At 36.7% G+C, this 16,045-nt stretch overlaps 1 protein-coding gene across 5 annotated transcripts in view; it reads right to left on the bottom strand.

Moving 5' to 3' along the window:
• DGKI (diacylglycerol kinase iota) overlaps positions 1-16,045 on the bottom strand; it is a 592,236-nt gene that overhangs the window by 400,967 nt on the left and 175,224 nt on the right. For all 5 annotated transcript variants that reach the window (XM_074193600.1, XM_074193597.1, XM_074193602.1 and 2 more), the window contains exon 2: positions 13,732-13,840. Coding sequence is in view for 3 of the 5 variants with exons in the window: in XM_074193597.1 (XP_074049698.1) it covers positions 13,732-13,840 (109 nt within the window). In the remaining 2 variants the exon portion in view is untranslated. The remainder of the gene's footprint in view (positions 1-13,731; positions 13,841-16,045) is intronic.

Raw genomic sequence — 16,045 nt, 5'->3', positions numbered from 1 at the left:
TCTACATTTTTTAAAGGCTTTATATTCCCCTTAGCTAAAAATGTGCTATTTTTTAGCAAATATGTTAGTGTTCCAAATCTTGTACATTTTGGTAGAATTAGTGAATTTCTGTGTTTCACCTGCACTTAAAACCTAAGCATCATTTTATATTAAAATTATACAAATAGGAGTTACAAAGACCTGAGTTGTTTTCTCTGGTGCAAAATTTTTTAATTCCAAAAAAAGGCAATTTGTATGTTTGCTAGCTTCTTGCCAGTCAGATTATTTTGAGAAATGTGAACCATTTAGAAAAATCTTAATTATAGCTCTAAATAAAAATAAATGCTTTTAAATTCTAAAAAAAAAAAAATCTTCCACAGTAAGATGTATTCTATGTTCCAATTAAATGGTTAGAAAAACTTTTGGAAGACAACCTAATTATGAGACAGATACTGCCTGAATCTGAGAGGTAGGAGAGGAACTGACTAGGAGGGAAACACCACTACTGTTCTTCTTCCTCCTTTCTTCTCCTTCTCCTCATCCTCTATCTTCTCCTTGAGGTAGAAGCAGCAGTAGCAGTAGTAGTAGTAGTAGTAGTAGTAGTAGTAGTAGTAGTAGTGATTTTAGGATTAGGGTTACAGTAGAAGGCATTTAAGATTAGTCAGAGGTGAGTTTTAAGGATTATTATCAGAGATTGAGGCAGAATTTAAGAGGAGGAAGAGGAAGAAGGATCAATAGCAATTGCTGCTGCATGAACTTATATAGCACTTTAAGAATTTCAAAGTACTTTACATATTATCCTATATGCACACACCACCACCTGTGAGATAAGATTCTATTATTTTTCCCATTTTACAGATGAGGAAACTGAGACTAAGAAATCTTAATTTCAGGATATTACAACTAGAATCACCTAGGTGAGATTCAAACTAAAGTGTTTCTGGTTCCACATCCAATACTGTCTACTATGCCAAATACTAGCTATTTATTAAAAAAAACAACTCAAAAACAATAGAAGAGAGAGAGAGAGAGACTCAAATTTGATTATATTGTGCTCATAAGAAATATATAGATATATATGTGTTATATACATTTATACATATATATGATTAAAATCTCGGGGAAATAGTTTTTATTTGTTTACTGATGGAAAAAGAATTATAAAATGGATACTTGGCAATAACTTTTATTGAGATACAGAATCAAGTAGAAAACAGTTTATTTGGTGTCAGGGGGCTTTGTCTGTCATCTCTTTTTATTACTTGCTATACCACCATAAACAAGTTACCTCATCCCTTTGTACCTCAATTTCCTCATTTTGAGGATGTTGGAGCAGATGTTGTCTAAGTTCTTTTTTAGCTCCAAAGCTTCTGGATATATTCTAAATGAATTAATAATACTATTTGACTTTTATTTGACATGGTCCAATGTTTGAACTGTTTAAAACACTATATATCTATATTCAAGTTCTGTGTCAATCTTTAATTTCCTCTGAGGCACATTATATCAGATAACAGAAGACAGCTCAGATTACAAGATAAGCATCAAATACTGAATTCAAACCCAGGTCACTTCAGACTCCAAGTTCAATGTGCTTACCCTTAGAGAAAGTACTTTCCCTAAGCCATGTTTATTTTCTAAACAAAGAAATGCTACTTAAGAACTCTTTTTTTTTTAATTACAAAAGATAGGTACAGAGTTTCCTAAAACTCTGTGACAAATGCAAACTCCTTGAGGGGAGAGGATGTTTTAACTTTTTATCCCAGTGTGTTTAATAAATGCTTGCTGATTCCTTGGTTTTATAACACAAATGCTTAGGAATTCCTCCCTAAAAAGCAGGAAATCTGACTGAAGAGATCTGTTGAACAGCTTTAGAATCTAGCTGTTCAGTCCTGTCTGACTCTCTGTGACCCCATTTGGAGTTTTCATGGAAAAGACACTTCCATGTCCTTCTCCAGCTCATTTTTACAGATAAGGAAACTGAGCCAAACTCATGGCTGAAGTGACTCGCCCACACAGCTATTTAATGTCTGATTTGAACTCAGAAAGCTGAGTCTTCCTGACTTCAGGCCTGTCACTGTTTGTTATGGCACCTAATTGCCCCTCAAGATCTAGAGATTTCCCTGTGGTGATGAATGAAGGAATGGAAGAGTGACCACATGCACTAGAAGCTGCTCACTTATCCTTATATCCCATTTCTCATCTTTTCCCTGCTCTATTATGACTGCTCAGTTCAGTTAGGTCACAATGGTCACAATAATCCATAGAAGCTCTACTTCTCGGGGCTCTATCTAATATCATAAGAGTCACAATATGGCTAGCTTTGTATTCTATCCTGAAGTCAAAAGTGTCAGTGATAGAAAAATCAGGACCCAACAACTGAAAAGAAAACTCAGGTCTCCTTGGGTTTGCCACCTGAAAGAGAGCTGAAATGAGAACGCCAACGTTTCAAAAAACCCTTCCTCCTCCTGACTTTTCATTCAAGGTTTCTAAAGATAAGATGTCCTAGTTTCATAACCCACTTTAAGCCAATCCCAGCACTGAGACTTTGTTTCCCCAATCTTGTTCCTGAACTAACCTGAGTAGCAGTATCCAAATTATGTTTTCTCCCTACCTGTCAGGGAGAGGTCCCTTTTTTAGAAATAGCAACAGGAGGGAGAGGAGGAAAAGGAAAGGGACTCTGTATTTAGAATCTGGTTTTTGTTGGGGTTTTTTTTTTTTGGTATTGATGTGTTTTTTTCACAGTTCTCTGGGTTGGAGGAGGTTTTCTGATTTGGAAGAGTAGATAGGGTAACCCTGGAGGAAGCTGGAATGAAATCTCTTTGGGAATGACACTGGTAGCTACTGCCATGGTCTTAATCCATTTTAGGCCAGATAATGAACAATCACAATGGGAAAGGAGTGAAACTATCTGTTACACCTTGCAACAATATTCAAACAACAAACAAAGAATGCTGTCAATCCAAATTTCATTCCCAGGGAGGAAGAAACCCATCAAGTGTACTAAAACACATGATTGCTAGAGTAGGCATAATGAATAAGTAACTCCCTCAAAATCTGAAATATGAATTCAAAACTAGGAGATGCCCTTTTTTGTTTCCCTTCTGAGTACTGCTTCTTTTTGTTTCAACTGTTCATTCTAGGGGTAAAATTCCATCCTTTCAGCTCTCCTGGGCTGCATCATCCAACAAAATCTTGTTAAGGACCCCATATAGAATTTAATATTTATTCATGAATACAATGTAACCCACATTATGAGTGAGTAATGGATACTAATGATTCTAAGCCTGTTGAATGAACTGTGAGAGCTTTATGGTTTGACTCCTTCAGATAGAGGTCAATGTTGCAGTGAAGGTGATCAGACAGGAAGAGCAATCTAGAATGCCAACTGTATGGTTAATACATAGGATATAAGATTTTCCATGCTAAGGTCTTATAGTTTAGTTACAGAGAATTACTGACCCTCAGTTTGCATCTGGTATACAGAGAATCACTGATTCCCAATTCACCCCTGATGTACAAGGAGGGTACATGAGCAGGACTGATCTCATGAATATATTTAAAACAGCTTGAGTATTTAAAAGAACTGCTGAATGTCCTTGACTGGTCTGGGCTGGACTCTCAAGGCCATACTTGATTAACAATGCCTATCTCTTCAGGAACTAGCCATTCCTGAATGTAAACACCATAATTCTTGGAGTTCAGGGAGGGGGTGGCTCCCTCCTCAGATAACCTGGAGAATTTGGTCTTTTTCCACAAAAAAATTGGCAAGAAGCCTTCTTTGTTCTCAAGCTATTTAAGATCTAATTAGACCCTCTTCAGATTGGAGTTTTACCCATGGAGAAGACACTCTGCCTGGGGCCTTCCCAATCGGCATTCTGAAGGCTATACCCCTGGGACTCCCCAGCCGCTGTTAATTCAGATGTGAAAGCTCCCCCAATTGGTGATGTTTTCTCTTAATATCTGTATTTATGAAGACTTTGCTCTTCTTTTTATTATATTGGGACTTACTGGTTACTTTTGCTCTAAAACTGATTTATTTCTACCTGGTTTATAATCATTTTATTAAATATACTCTTTTTAGTTTTGTTGGAGTGAATGTATCATTTTGTAGGAGCAAATCAAAACCAAAACTCCCTAATCAAACACCAACCTGTTGCCACATTATTTTTCTTTATACAAATATAATACATTATCAAAAGGGAAATATATTAAGTACCACTTCAAAAAAAAAATAACTTGACCATGAATTCAAATTCCATACTGGGGATCTCAAAGATCATCTAGTCTACCCAAAGATGAACAAGAATTCTTTCTTTAACATTGACCCTTTTAGTAGCTCTCCTTTGGATATTCTCCAGGCTATCAATGACTTCTTTAAAGCATGGTGTCTCAAACTGTACATAATATTACAGATGTGAAATTAAGGCAGATTGAGACATCAAAGGGGGTCTGTGGATAAAGAGCTGGACTTGGAATCAGAAAGAGTTCAAATCCAATTTTAGATTTACTAGCTATGTTATTTAAATGGTCTGCTTTAGTCTCCTTATCTATAATAAAAGAATAATAGTGGTACCTCATTCCAATGGTTGTGGTAAGAATAAAATAACATTTGAAAATATCTTTGTAAACCTTAAAGCAGTATATTAATGCTATTGATATTATTACTGCTATCTTCATTGTATGGCCTCATCTAGAGCAAAATAGTCCTTAGCACTATGCCCCCTTAACAAAGTCTGTGATCACATTAAATTGCAACAGGGGTAAAGAAAATCTCATTGTATAAGGACAGAAATCATTTGGTCTGGCAATGCCAAGGCAACCATAGGCAGGAATTGAAATTCAATAAATTAGAAGCTTTTTAGAGGTGAAATAATTAAATGTTTAACCAAATATAGCAGGCCAATTTTTAAGTTGTTAATTTTCTATGACCTTCTGCCCTTGGCAGAAAAAAGGATCCCCACCCCTGTTAAAGACTCATTCATTAAACACCACTCCACCAACTAATCTTTTTAAAGATGAACTGCCATTTCTTTCATCTTGTACTTGTGAAGATGCTTTTTGAAAATTCAAGCATGAATGTTTATCTTTATTACTATTAAATTTTATTATATCTAATTCTAACCTGTCAAGAACTTTGCTAATCCAGATTGTGATTTGGAGTGTCAGCTACTCTTGCCAGATCTATGTCATCTACACATTCAATAAGCCTACCAAGTCCCTGATAATGTTAAAGAGCAAGACCACACATATAGCCCTGGGGGAGTTTACTGTAAACCTCCATCCAAGCTGTCATTGAATCATTAATGACTATTTTTTGGATTGAGCCATTCAACCAGTTATATATACACATATATATATGTATATATACATATATATATGTATACACACACACACACACACACACATATATATATATGTATATATATATATATATATATATATATATATACATATATACATGTAAAAAGAATTGGGTTTGAATGTGACCTTAGGGAGATTCACTTCATTCCTATAGATCTGTTTACTCATTAGCAAAATAAGGGGTTGAACTGGTGGAACTCTAAAGCTGCTTTTAGTTTTAAATTTATGATTCTATGTTTTATAGCATTTTCTTGATCTGTTTCAGTAATCTTGTGCAAAAAAGGAAATAGAGCAAGTATGGCATGACTTGATCTTGATGTAGCCATGCTGGTTCTTAGTGATCATTATTTCCTTTGGATGTTCACAAAGCATATCTTTAACAATACATTCTAGACTTTATCCAGGAATCCAAGTCATAATTTGTAGATGGCAGTCTTCTCTCTCAAGCTCTTTTTTGTTTTGTTTTGTTCATTAGTTTTTTTGTGTTTTTTTTTGCAAGACAATTGGGTTAAGTGACTTGCCAAAGGTCACACAGCTAGGTAATTATTAAGTGTCTGAGGTCATATTTGAACTCAGGTCCTCCTGACTCCAGGATTGGTGCTCTATCCACTGTGCCCTTTCTAAAATCAGGATATCTGTCTTCCAATCCTGAGGTCGGACTCCTATTCTCTATGATCTTTTGAAGAATACAGATGCATCAGTTCTGGGAGTATTCAAGGATAAAGTTCAGCTGAACCCACTAAGATGAAAGCAGTAAGAGAAGATAGGTGCTCTCTTCATACTTATCTCAGCAATCAAATCCCTATTAGCCATTTTCATTCTATTTTTCCCAAATCAAAGAACAGTCTCTCTGGAAAAGAAAATAGAAGCAAAATGAAAGTTGAAAAGCTCTGTATTCTCTTTATTATCTGTTATCATAGGTCCATTTACACTAATTATTGTTCTTATTCCTTCTTTGATCCTCTTTTTTTCCCAATAGAACTTTTGTAAAAAGCTTTTTTGTTGTCCTTAGCTTTTCTTACCAGCTCATTCTGTGCTTCAGTACTTCTAATATTGATGCTAGAGGACTACACCTTTTTTTAATTCTTTTTTTTTTCAAGGCAATGGGGTTAAGTGGCTTGCCCAAGCCCACACAGCTAGGTACCGGATTTGAACCCAGGTACTCCTGACTCCAGGGCCAATGCTCTATCCACTGCACCACCTAGCTGCTCCCAGACTACACCATTTTAAAAAATTTATCCTCTATTTATTTGTCCTTATTTCCACTTTTATATTTGTCCCTTTCAAAATCTAAGTTGATTGGTAAGTTCCCTATGTATCCATAGTAGAATCCTTAGAAAATCCCCCTTTTTTCTCTAAGGAATTATTTTTCTTTGTGTTTTCAAATTTTCATTCTTAACAGTTTCCCATGTCCCCTGCAGTAATTTTCTAAGTAGAATTATAATCCATGTATTTTAATTGATCTTCCTTTGAACCATGCTCTTCCAAAAACTAAGAATTTAGGTTTGAATAAACCCCAATTTCCTTAATTTTTCTATCACAAAAACTGTTAGAGCTTCTCCCCAAGTTTGCACCAGTTCTTTCTTCTTGGTGAAATTCATATCTGTAATAAAATTTGCTTTTATTATTTTTCTCCATTTTTGCATGAGTGAAATGATCAGACAGTCAAGTCATGAAAGAAAGGTATTGAAGTCCCACCTACTAACCTTTCAAGGCATTCCTTGTCCCTATTCAGTGATGCAGTATATGACTATATCAGTATATAGATATCATCAATATGAGTTTTACTAAGAATCAGTTAAGGTCACAAACTCTACCAGGACCTATGAGAAGAATTTTTAAAAAAGAAGCAGCAAAAAACATAATTCACACCTGCAAGAAGTTTATAATATAGGTGAGGAGAGGGAACAAAAACACCAAATAATTCTATGCAAGGTACTATGCTAGATGATGGAGATGCAAATGCAAAATCCAAAAGAATTCCAGCTCTCAGTGAGTTCATATTTTACAAAGTTGTGGGCTGAAAGCATGAGGCAAATTTGTTGACAAGTAAACATATGGTCATTTGAGAAGGAAACAAATAGATACAACTAAGGAAATGAAGAAAAGTCTCCTGTAGTACATGACAACAAATTGTTGTTGATGGTTGTAGTATTGGTGGTGATCCTTCATTCTTGAAGAGGACCAATGATATCACAGGGCAAACTCTTAACTTGCAAGAGAATTGGATTTAAGTGAGGCAGAGCTGTGCAAAGTAATCAGCCTCACTCTCTCCTCCAGAGTTATGAAGTCCAGTAGCAAGACATAGGTCAAGACAATGGATCTGGATGTAATAGGAGGCCTAGACTTTTTTAAACTAAGATCTTTCCCAAGTCAGTTTTTCAACAGCACAATTGGACCTTAGAAGAAGTTGAAGTTTCTAAGAAGTGGATGGAAGTGAGGAAGAATTCCATTCCAGAATAGAAATAGTCTATAAAAAGCACAGAAGTGGGGGATGGGGGAGGATACATATGGAGGCTGAAGATTAGCAGAAGGTATCATTTGGAGTAACACTATGAAATAAGTATGTAAAACCAAATGAACCACTGTGAGGGATTTATTGTGGTTGGGGTTTTTTTATTTTTGTTTTTGTGAGGCAATGGGGTTAAGTGACTTGCCCAAGGTCACACAGCTAGGTAACTATTAATTGTCTGAGGCCGGTCCTCCTGACTCCAGGGCCAGTGCTTTATCCACTGCCGCACCTAGCTGCCCCTGTGAGAGCTTTAAAAGTCAAGGAAAGTAGTTTTTATTTTATACTAGATGACATAGAGAGCTACTGACATTTCTTGAGTAGCATAGTACAATACTCACATCCTTACTTTAGGAAGATAGAAAAAAAGCCAAAACAGAGAAGTTTAGGTAAACTTGAGGGAAAAGAGCTAAGGGGATAGAGTAAGGCTTTATCAGGCCATCATTCACTCAGTATCTATTAAAATACTTATTATGTGCCAGACCTATCCTAAGTGCTAAGAAAGAAAACTGCTGAAGGTAAATAAAAGATACATTTGGAATTGATGGAAGGTACTCAGAGAGAAGAAGGCTCTAGTAAATATGGATGGGAGCAGAGCAATCTGGGGAAAAGTCTTATACAGAAAATTGCATTTGTAAGTTTCAAGGAGGAAGGGAAATATGAGCTGGAGACAAAAGGATTTTCATAAAACAAAATGAAGAAGAAATGGTATGACAAACAAAAAGAAGGTACTTGGTGTCAAGGAGGCTGAAAGAAATCAATTTATATTTTTAGCTTTTAGCAAAGTCTGACTAGACCACAGACTGACCTAAGAGGAGAGATGTGGCTTCTACCAATATCCCACCCCTTACTCAGCCCCTGGCCTTTGAAGATCCTTTCCAGAATCTGAATTTCACTGGTGTTGGCATCCTTCTGATCTTTGACATTTCTTGCTCCCTCAATCCTGAGTGGGCTTTGCATCCCAACCCTTAGGCAAGTTAGAAATGTGTCTGAAATTAAGACATATGAGTCATATCTCGTAACAGTAAATATTATAATGGTGAAAATATATCTGTCTAGCCAAAAGTTTTTCAAGTACCAGGGTAGAGGCTTACCTAATGGAACAATATTCAGTTTACCAATATATACCAAATAGCTATCAAATATCTACACAGGACCTGGATATATACCATAATTAATGAGTAAATTATATATTCATCATAAAGAGAAATGCTGTCATGGGATGGAAATAGGACTAGAGTCAGAAAACAAAGTTCAAATCTCAGGCAGGATATTTATCAGTCATGACACTGGGACAAATAATGTGACCTCTCTGAACCACCCTTTGCCTATCTGCAAAATAAAATTACAGTATACTACCAACCTCAGAGCACCGCTCTGAGGCTCAAAGAAGATAACATGTATGAAAACTTTGCAGTTCTAGTTAGCAAGTCTTATGGGATTCAGCTTAAAATAACATTCAGTAAGTCCTCTTCCTGATGATATAAGCATGTGTATTTCAGTAAGCATATACACAAGTCTAGGAACCACAAGTAAATTCTCACATTCTCCCTGACCTACAGAGTCTAAGAATCAAGATTTCCCCTCTTCCCTTATTCTGGATTTCCCAAGACAAGCTAATAATCCAATTTCATATTTAGATTAAAAGACCGAACCTGTTTGTCCATCCAGCTTTTAAGTGAACAAGGCAAGATTCCAAATCTGATCTTCTTGTTTCCAAGTCTAGCCTACCATCCACAATGCCACCTAGTTGCCTCTGTAGCTTCTTATCCTCACTAAGATCCTGACTATCCATTGATATCATTTAGTAAAATTGTGGGCATTTTTCCTAAGTCAAAGACATTAGCAGTTTCTTCTATTTTCTTGGTATTTTCATTCCAACTCCCATTGAATTCCTTCTTATTGCAAGGATGTTCCCAATGGAACCTTGTAATGGTAGGCATTACCAAGTACTGAACAATTTTAATTTAGATTGTTGGGATAGATCTGGAGATGCTAGAGTGACATGAAAAGAAGTCATTATGTAGAGTGATATGAGAAGCAGAAGTCATTAAACATTTATGGATTAGTTATGTATATTTGAAGAATAAGGGGAAGACCTGAGAGTGAATACCAGAACACATTTCTTGGACTGTTAAGATTATATTGCTAAAACTTGAAGTTGTTAGAATTTGGGGATTTCACCATCTTGGCTGGGTTTTGTTATTCCCAGTCAGGGAAGGTCTTGGGAAAGCAATAATGGAAACAGTGGAAATTGAGCCTGAAATCATAGAATCTTGATTTGAAAACTAGACCTACCATTTTCTATACAAATGTTGTTATTGAGTCATTTTAGTTGTGTCCAACTTTTCATGAACCCATTTGGGGTTTTCTTGGCAAAGATACTAGAATAGTTTGTTATTTCCTTCTCAAGCTCCTTTTATAGATAAGGAACTGAGGCCAATAGGGTTAAGTAACTTGCCTGGGATCACACAGCTAATAACTGTCTGAGACTGGATTTGAATCTTCCTGATTTTAAATTCAGTACTCTATCCATTGAACTCCTAGCTACCCATTCAACCCAAATGACATTGAACAAATCAGTTCAGCTCACTAGTTCTCAGTTTCTCCATTTATAAAATTAAACAGTTTGACTAAATGATCATTAAGATTATGTAAGCTCTAAATTATGATCCTGGGAGGTAGGTATTGGTGGTGTTGTTGTTTGCTGTTATCATTGTACAATTGATGAAAATTAGGCAGATGGAGATTACGCTGCCCAGCAACACAAAGCTAGGGTGTGTGTGAGGTCACATTTGAATTGTATTCTCTCTGACTACAGGTCTAGCACTCTATCTAATGTACCACCTACCTGCTTAATGACTAGAAATATAGTTTTTCAAGATCCAGATATTCTATATTTTCACTGTGGTAACCTGAAAAGATTATTGGATCGAAGGAGATAAGAGTTCAGAATATTGTACTTCATAAGAGCTTAACTGAAACTTTTTTCATGTATTCATATTAGGATCTATGTGGAAATTTGTTTTTCATAGCATGAAAACCATAAGGGAACAGTTAATAAACTAAGCTATCACTGCAGGGTCTGGGGCTAACTGCCTACTTGTACCTTGGTAATCTTACCCAATCATTCATTAACATGCATAAAGTTGAAAAGTCCTTATGGGTCATCTATTCCAAGAATTTTGTTTCACAGAAGAGGAAAATGAGGCCTAGAGAGGTCACATGTCTTATCGAGAGAAATACAGCTAACTAGAACCCAGGTCTCCTGACCCCTGTCATTCAAAAACAATGAAGTTGAGGCAGCTAGGTGATGCAATGAATAGAGTACTGGCCCTGGAGTCAGGAGAACTTGGGTTCAAATGCAGCCTTAGACACTTAAAAAAATTGCCTAGCTGTGTGACCTTGGGTAAGTCACTAGACCCCATTGCCTTAAATAAAAAATTTTTAAAAGAGTCAAAAATAATGATTTACAGTCTTATAAGCTTACATTCCAATAGAAGAAAACATAAGTAGGGGATTGAAGTTGGGGGAAGACACATAGTATTATGACAGGAACATGATCCAGGAATAACATTTTGGGTCTATATTAGGCCCAGTTATGGGAAATGCTAACTCTCTGCTTTTCATCTGCAACTTAATTTGATTTGAATAGGATTCCCCAACCCAGATAAAAATCATCACTTTAAATCTCATTATTATGCTCTTTAACAAAGTTTTGGATATTCAGCCCCTTTCCAACTCCCTCAGCCCCACTTTACAGCTTCTTTTGGTAGATTGTCTTCCCCATTGGATTGTAAGTTCCTGCAGGGACTGCCTTCCTCTTTTCTTAATTGTTTATTCAGCCCTTATAAGGCCTTGGTCTTAGCCTTAGCATTAGTCTAACACATAGTAAATGCTTAATACATTTCTTTCCAGTCAAAATGCAGGCTATTATCTAAATTTTATCTAAAAATCTAAATTGCCTAAGTTTTCACTTAAATAACTGTTCTGAAATACTGGAAAACTCCTGGAGGGAAGACCAGTTTTCTACTTAAATACCCTCAGAAAAAGTCAAGCAACCCCTGAGATCTCTCAAAACCTCACTACTGGTAACTCGGTTAACGAAGAGCAGCAATTTCAATAAAATGCTTTTTTCTTTGCCAGAAACTTTTTAACCATGGACAATGCTAATAGAAAATGCTGAGGAATGCATTCTAAGATGTCAGAAGTGCATGGATTAAATATGAAAAATCATTGATCAGTTGAAAATATTAAAAGGTCCTGGAAACAACACACATATGTGTGTGTTGTTTCCAGGACCTTTTAATATATGTATATATACAAACATACATAAATACATATATATAAGATATATATATATATACATATATGTGTTGTATAAATATGTATACACACATATCTCTGAGAGTTTATTGGGTTAAGGAAAGGTTCGGTCACAGAAGGAAGGGGGAGGGGGATCGGGAGAATCTGAAAGTGGGTCAGTCTGGACTAGAATGGATTTGCAGACAGGTATATTCAAAGCATTCTAAATCTTGGAAGAAAACTTACCTCCCTCTTAGACACCCAAGACTAAATATCCAGCAGCCTTAACAAGCTAGTCTCCCCAAAAGAGAAAGGAGGTTTCTGAAAGTTGAGGTACCATCCCTCTTGATAATCTTATGCCCAAGATTATGGGCTAAATGAGGTTTACCTTCATTATTGTGTTTTAGTATGTTTTCAGTTTTCCCTATCTCCTTTCTCACTCTCCAAAAAAAATTCTCTAATTTTTTTAATATTAGATATTGGAGTTTATTGTTCACTAAATGATCAATTAAAAATATCAATGACTTTTGCCAGAAGAGAGGCCAGAAAAGTACTTGGGGAACATGTGACCAACAAAAAGGAAAAATTAAGCCTAAAAATGGTGGAAACCAGATGATATATTTTTCATGTTTGCTCTGGTGGCAACTATTTCCCTTCCTTTAGGTGGGAACAAACTTGTTTTACCCAGTGATATTATGAGCAGCAGCAACTGCAAACACTTTCAAACCTGCTTCCAAAGCGGTAGCCTACTGTCATGTGCAAAGTACTGCTCTGTGATCAGAAGACTCTTTCCTTACTACCTGTATAAGCTAGGCCAAGTCACTTAACCTCATTAGGGAAGAGTTTTCTTTTTTGTATGGGAGAAGAGAAGAAAAGGGACTAGGATGTACTAAGTACCTACTATGTGTTAAATATTTTACAAATATCTCAATTGGTTCTCACCACAACCCTGGGAGAGAAGTACTATTTTTTAAATTCCTTGTACAGTTCAGGAAACTGGGGCAGCAGAAGCTAAGTGGCAAACCTGGGATAGCAAAGCTAGGAAATATCTGAAGCCAAATTTGAACTCATATCTTCCTGACTCTAGGTCCAGGGATCAGTGGATACAATGAGCTACCTAGATGCTGTAAGACTGGATTAGATGTCTACTGTAGACCTTCCCAATTTTCACATATTGAAATTCTATGATTCTGTAATTATTTTGGCTTCAGCTTCCTCATTGGCAAAATAGTGGAAGGAGGGATGGTTTTGATGATCTCTAAGACTCTTTTCAGTACTACATTCTATAATGCTATAATGATTTAAAAAGTTAGGACCATATTAGAGTTAAACATCATTTTGATTTGCATTTTTAAACAGGGCTAAATTTAAATAAATGATCTTTCCCAAGGGATTCATTAAGTGAGACAACATCATATATAGATTTGAGTCAGGGAACAACATCAATACACTCTCATTACCATCTGAATTAATATACAGTAGATATGAGCCAAAGGTATCATAGTTCAAAGAATAGGGGAAACATTTAATTGCAGTGAAATATTTTAATTAAAAAAATCAAAACCAACACCTACACTCCAGTCTAGTGTTGCTCTGGGTTCCTTCGCTGGACCATTGGCAATAGGTAGGCTGAGGGAATGCACTGGAGCCAAATGCTGGAGACCTGACCGAGAGATTGCCTTCCTGCAGCAAGAAGAAAAAACACAGAGAGAAAAGAAAATCAGAAGACATTGCACAGCTCATTGGTTCCAGTGGGATGGATAGTGCTAGAGGTTTGCTTGATTGTCTGTTGGAATTTGGGGGGGGGGGGACATGGGGGCAAGGAGGATCAATGTGAATACTTAGGAAAGGAGATAAATTCAGCAGAAGCATAGCTATTCTTCACTCCCAGCTAAGAAGCCTTGGCAAGGTGAATGGCATGGGAAAGGAAAGACCTCTCTGACATGCCCAGGGAAGACTGTGCACCAGTGGAGTGTTGGAAGGAAATAATCACCAAATGGAAAGAGGAAGGAATGGGGTGAATGTGAATATAAGTCACTGGGCAGGAATGGGGAGTGGAATATACAGCTGCTTGCTTGAAACTGGGAAATCATAATGTTGTAGACAGTCTAAAGTCTTCATATAATGGAAATAAAGGGAAGGAAATTAAGAGAAAATCATAGGATCATAGATTGAAATTTGGAAAGAACCTCAACGGCTATCTAGTATAGACCCATCATTATAAAGATGAGGAAACCAAGGCTCAGGGAGGTCAGGTAACTTAATCAAGATCATATAGGTAGTAACAGAGATAGGTTTTGAACCCAAGTCCTCTCATTTGTAGAATGAGATTTGAGAATTACCCTCCTGTGAATTAAAAACTCCAAATCTGACCTTGGTTCCCTTTAATTCTTACATATGAAGCCTCTGCTCCCAGTTGACCCTATGCCTGGCATCAGCAAAGTAATCACCTTAATATAATTTTATTCTATGATAAATCATATCTAACTTCCATAGCAGAATAGAAAATCCAGATAAACTCACTTTGTTTTTGGTTTGGTGGGCAGAATCAAAGAGGAGATAGGTGAGAGGAGGGATAATTTATCAGGAAAGGCATGTAGGACCAAGATGAATTGCCCCTATAAAGTGGAAAGAAAATCAATACAAGGCTATCGTTTAGAAAGTAAACATACTGCTTGCTAAGGAAAATTAAACAGAGAAGAAAGAAACAGTGTAGATGGAAAAACAAAAGAGAAAAAGAAGAAAGAAGAAAACTAAAAGCACAGCCCCAGAAGATCAGAAATGTGTTCTTCAGAGCAAATTTCAAAATAAACAGGAAGCTGAAATACAAAATTAGCTTGAATAGTATACAGGACAAGGACATTAAGAATGACAAATGCATTATTAAATTAACTAACACACCTTGGAAGACATAGAAAGTCTGACACTCAGTAGGATGCGATGTCAAAAGGACAAGTAAGAGGTGGAGGGAAAAGGAGATTAAAGAACCAAACAAACCTGCAAAGGAGTGAAAGGGAAGAGGCTGACATACTGATCTACAAGGGCCTAAGCCCCAAAGGAGGATATGGGGACATTGAAAATAAATTTCACTTATTTTGTAGTTCTGCCTCAGGGTAACATATTTGATCACCTTACAAATTGAAGGTGTAAGGTTCTGATCTCTCAAAACCCTAAAACTCACAGGGACAGTTATGACAGGGAACAAGGTTGGGGGGATGTGGGGTTAATTGCTCAGATGTCCCAGTAAGCAAAAAACTGAGGAAAGCAAGGGAATTCCATTTGTCAGTGACTACAAATGTGATAGGAAAGAGAAGGGCCTAGTGGTAAGAGGAATATGGGACACAGTCAGGTGTGAGGCTGTGAGGAGGAGGTAACAGATGGGAGTAGTGTAGGAGGGTGGTAGCCGAGAAAAGGGGCTGGCAGTTGCCAAGGGAAAGGGAATGAGAGAGGAAGGCTACAGGCTTTTAAGGTAAAAGAGAAATATCATGAAAGAAAGGTCTCATTGACCTTGTTAGAGGCCTTCAGTGCCCCTAATACATATATACTCAGTCAAGTAAAGGGAACTGAATGGAGCAGTCCTCTCCCCATCAGAGGCAGCTTGGAGGAAAGCCAGATAGGAAGCAGGATGAGCAAATTAAGCTATCAGTCTGACAAGAAGTATTTCTTTAAAGCCTACTATGCACCCAGAACTGTGCAATCTGTCTACTGACAAATGCATTATTAGATTAGCTAATTGTCACCTCAGAAAGCACAGGAAACCTGGTCCTAATAAGACACAATAGCAACAGGAAAAACCTTAAAGAGGTAGGAAGAAACAAAATTGGGGGCCTTACTTTAGTCAACCCTCAATAAGCAGGAAAAGGAGTGATTTGGAGGAAGATAAAGCAT

This window comes from Macrotis lagotis, chromosome 7 (assembly GCF_037893015.1).
Source record: "Macrotis lagotis isolate mMagLag1 chromosome 7, bilby.v1.9.chrom.fasta, whole genome shotgun sequence".
Taxonomy (NCBI): Eukaryota; Metazoa; Chordata; class Mammalia; order Peramelemorphia; family Peramelidae; genus Macrotis; species Macrotis lagotis.
Note: the sequence above shows the minus strand (reverse complement) of the source record. Positions and strands in the feature narration are given on the sequence as shown.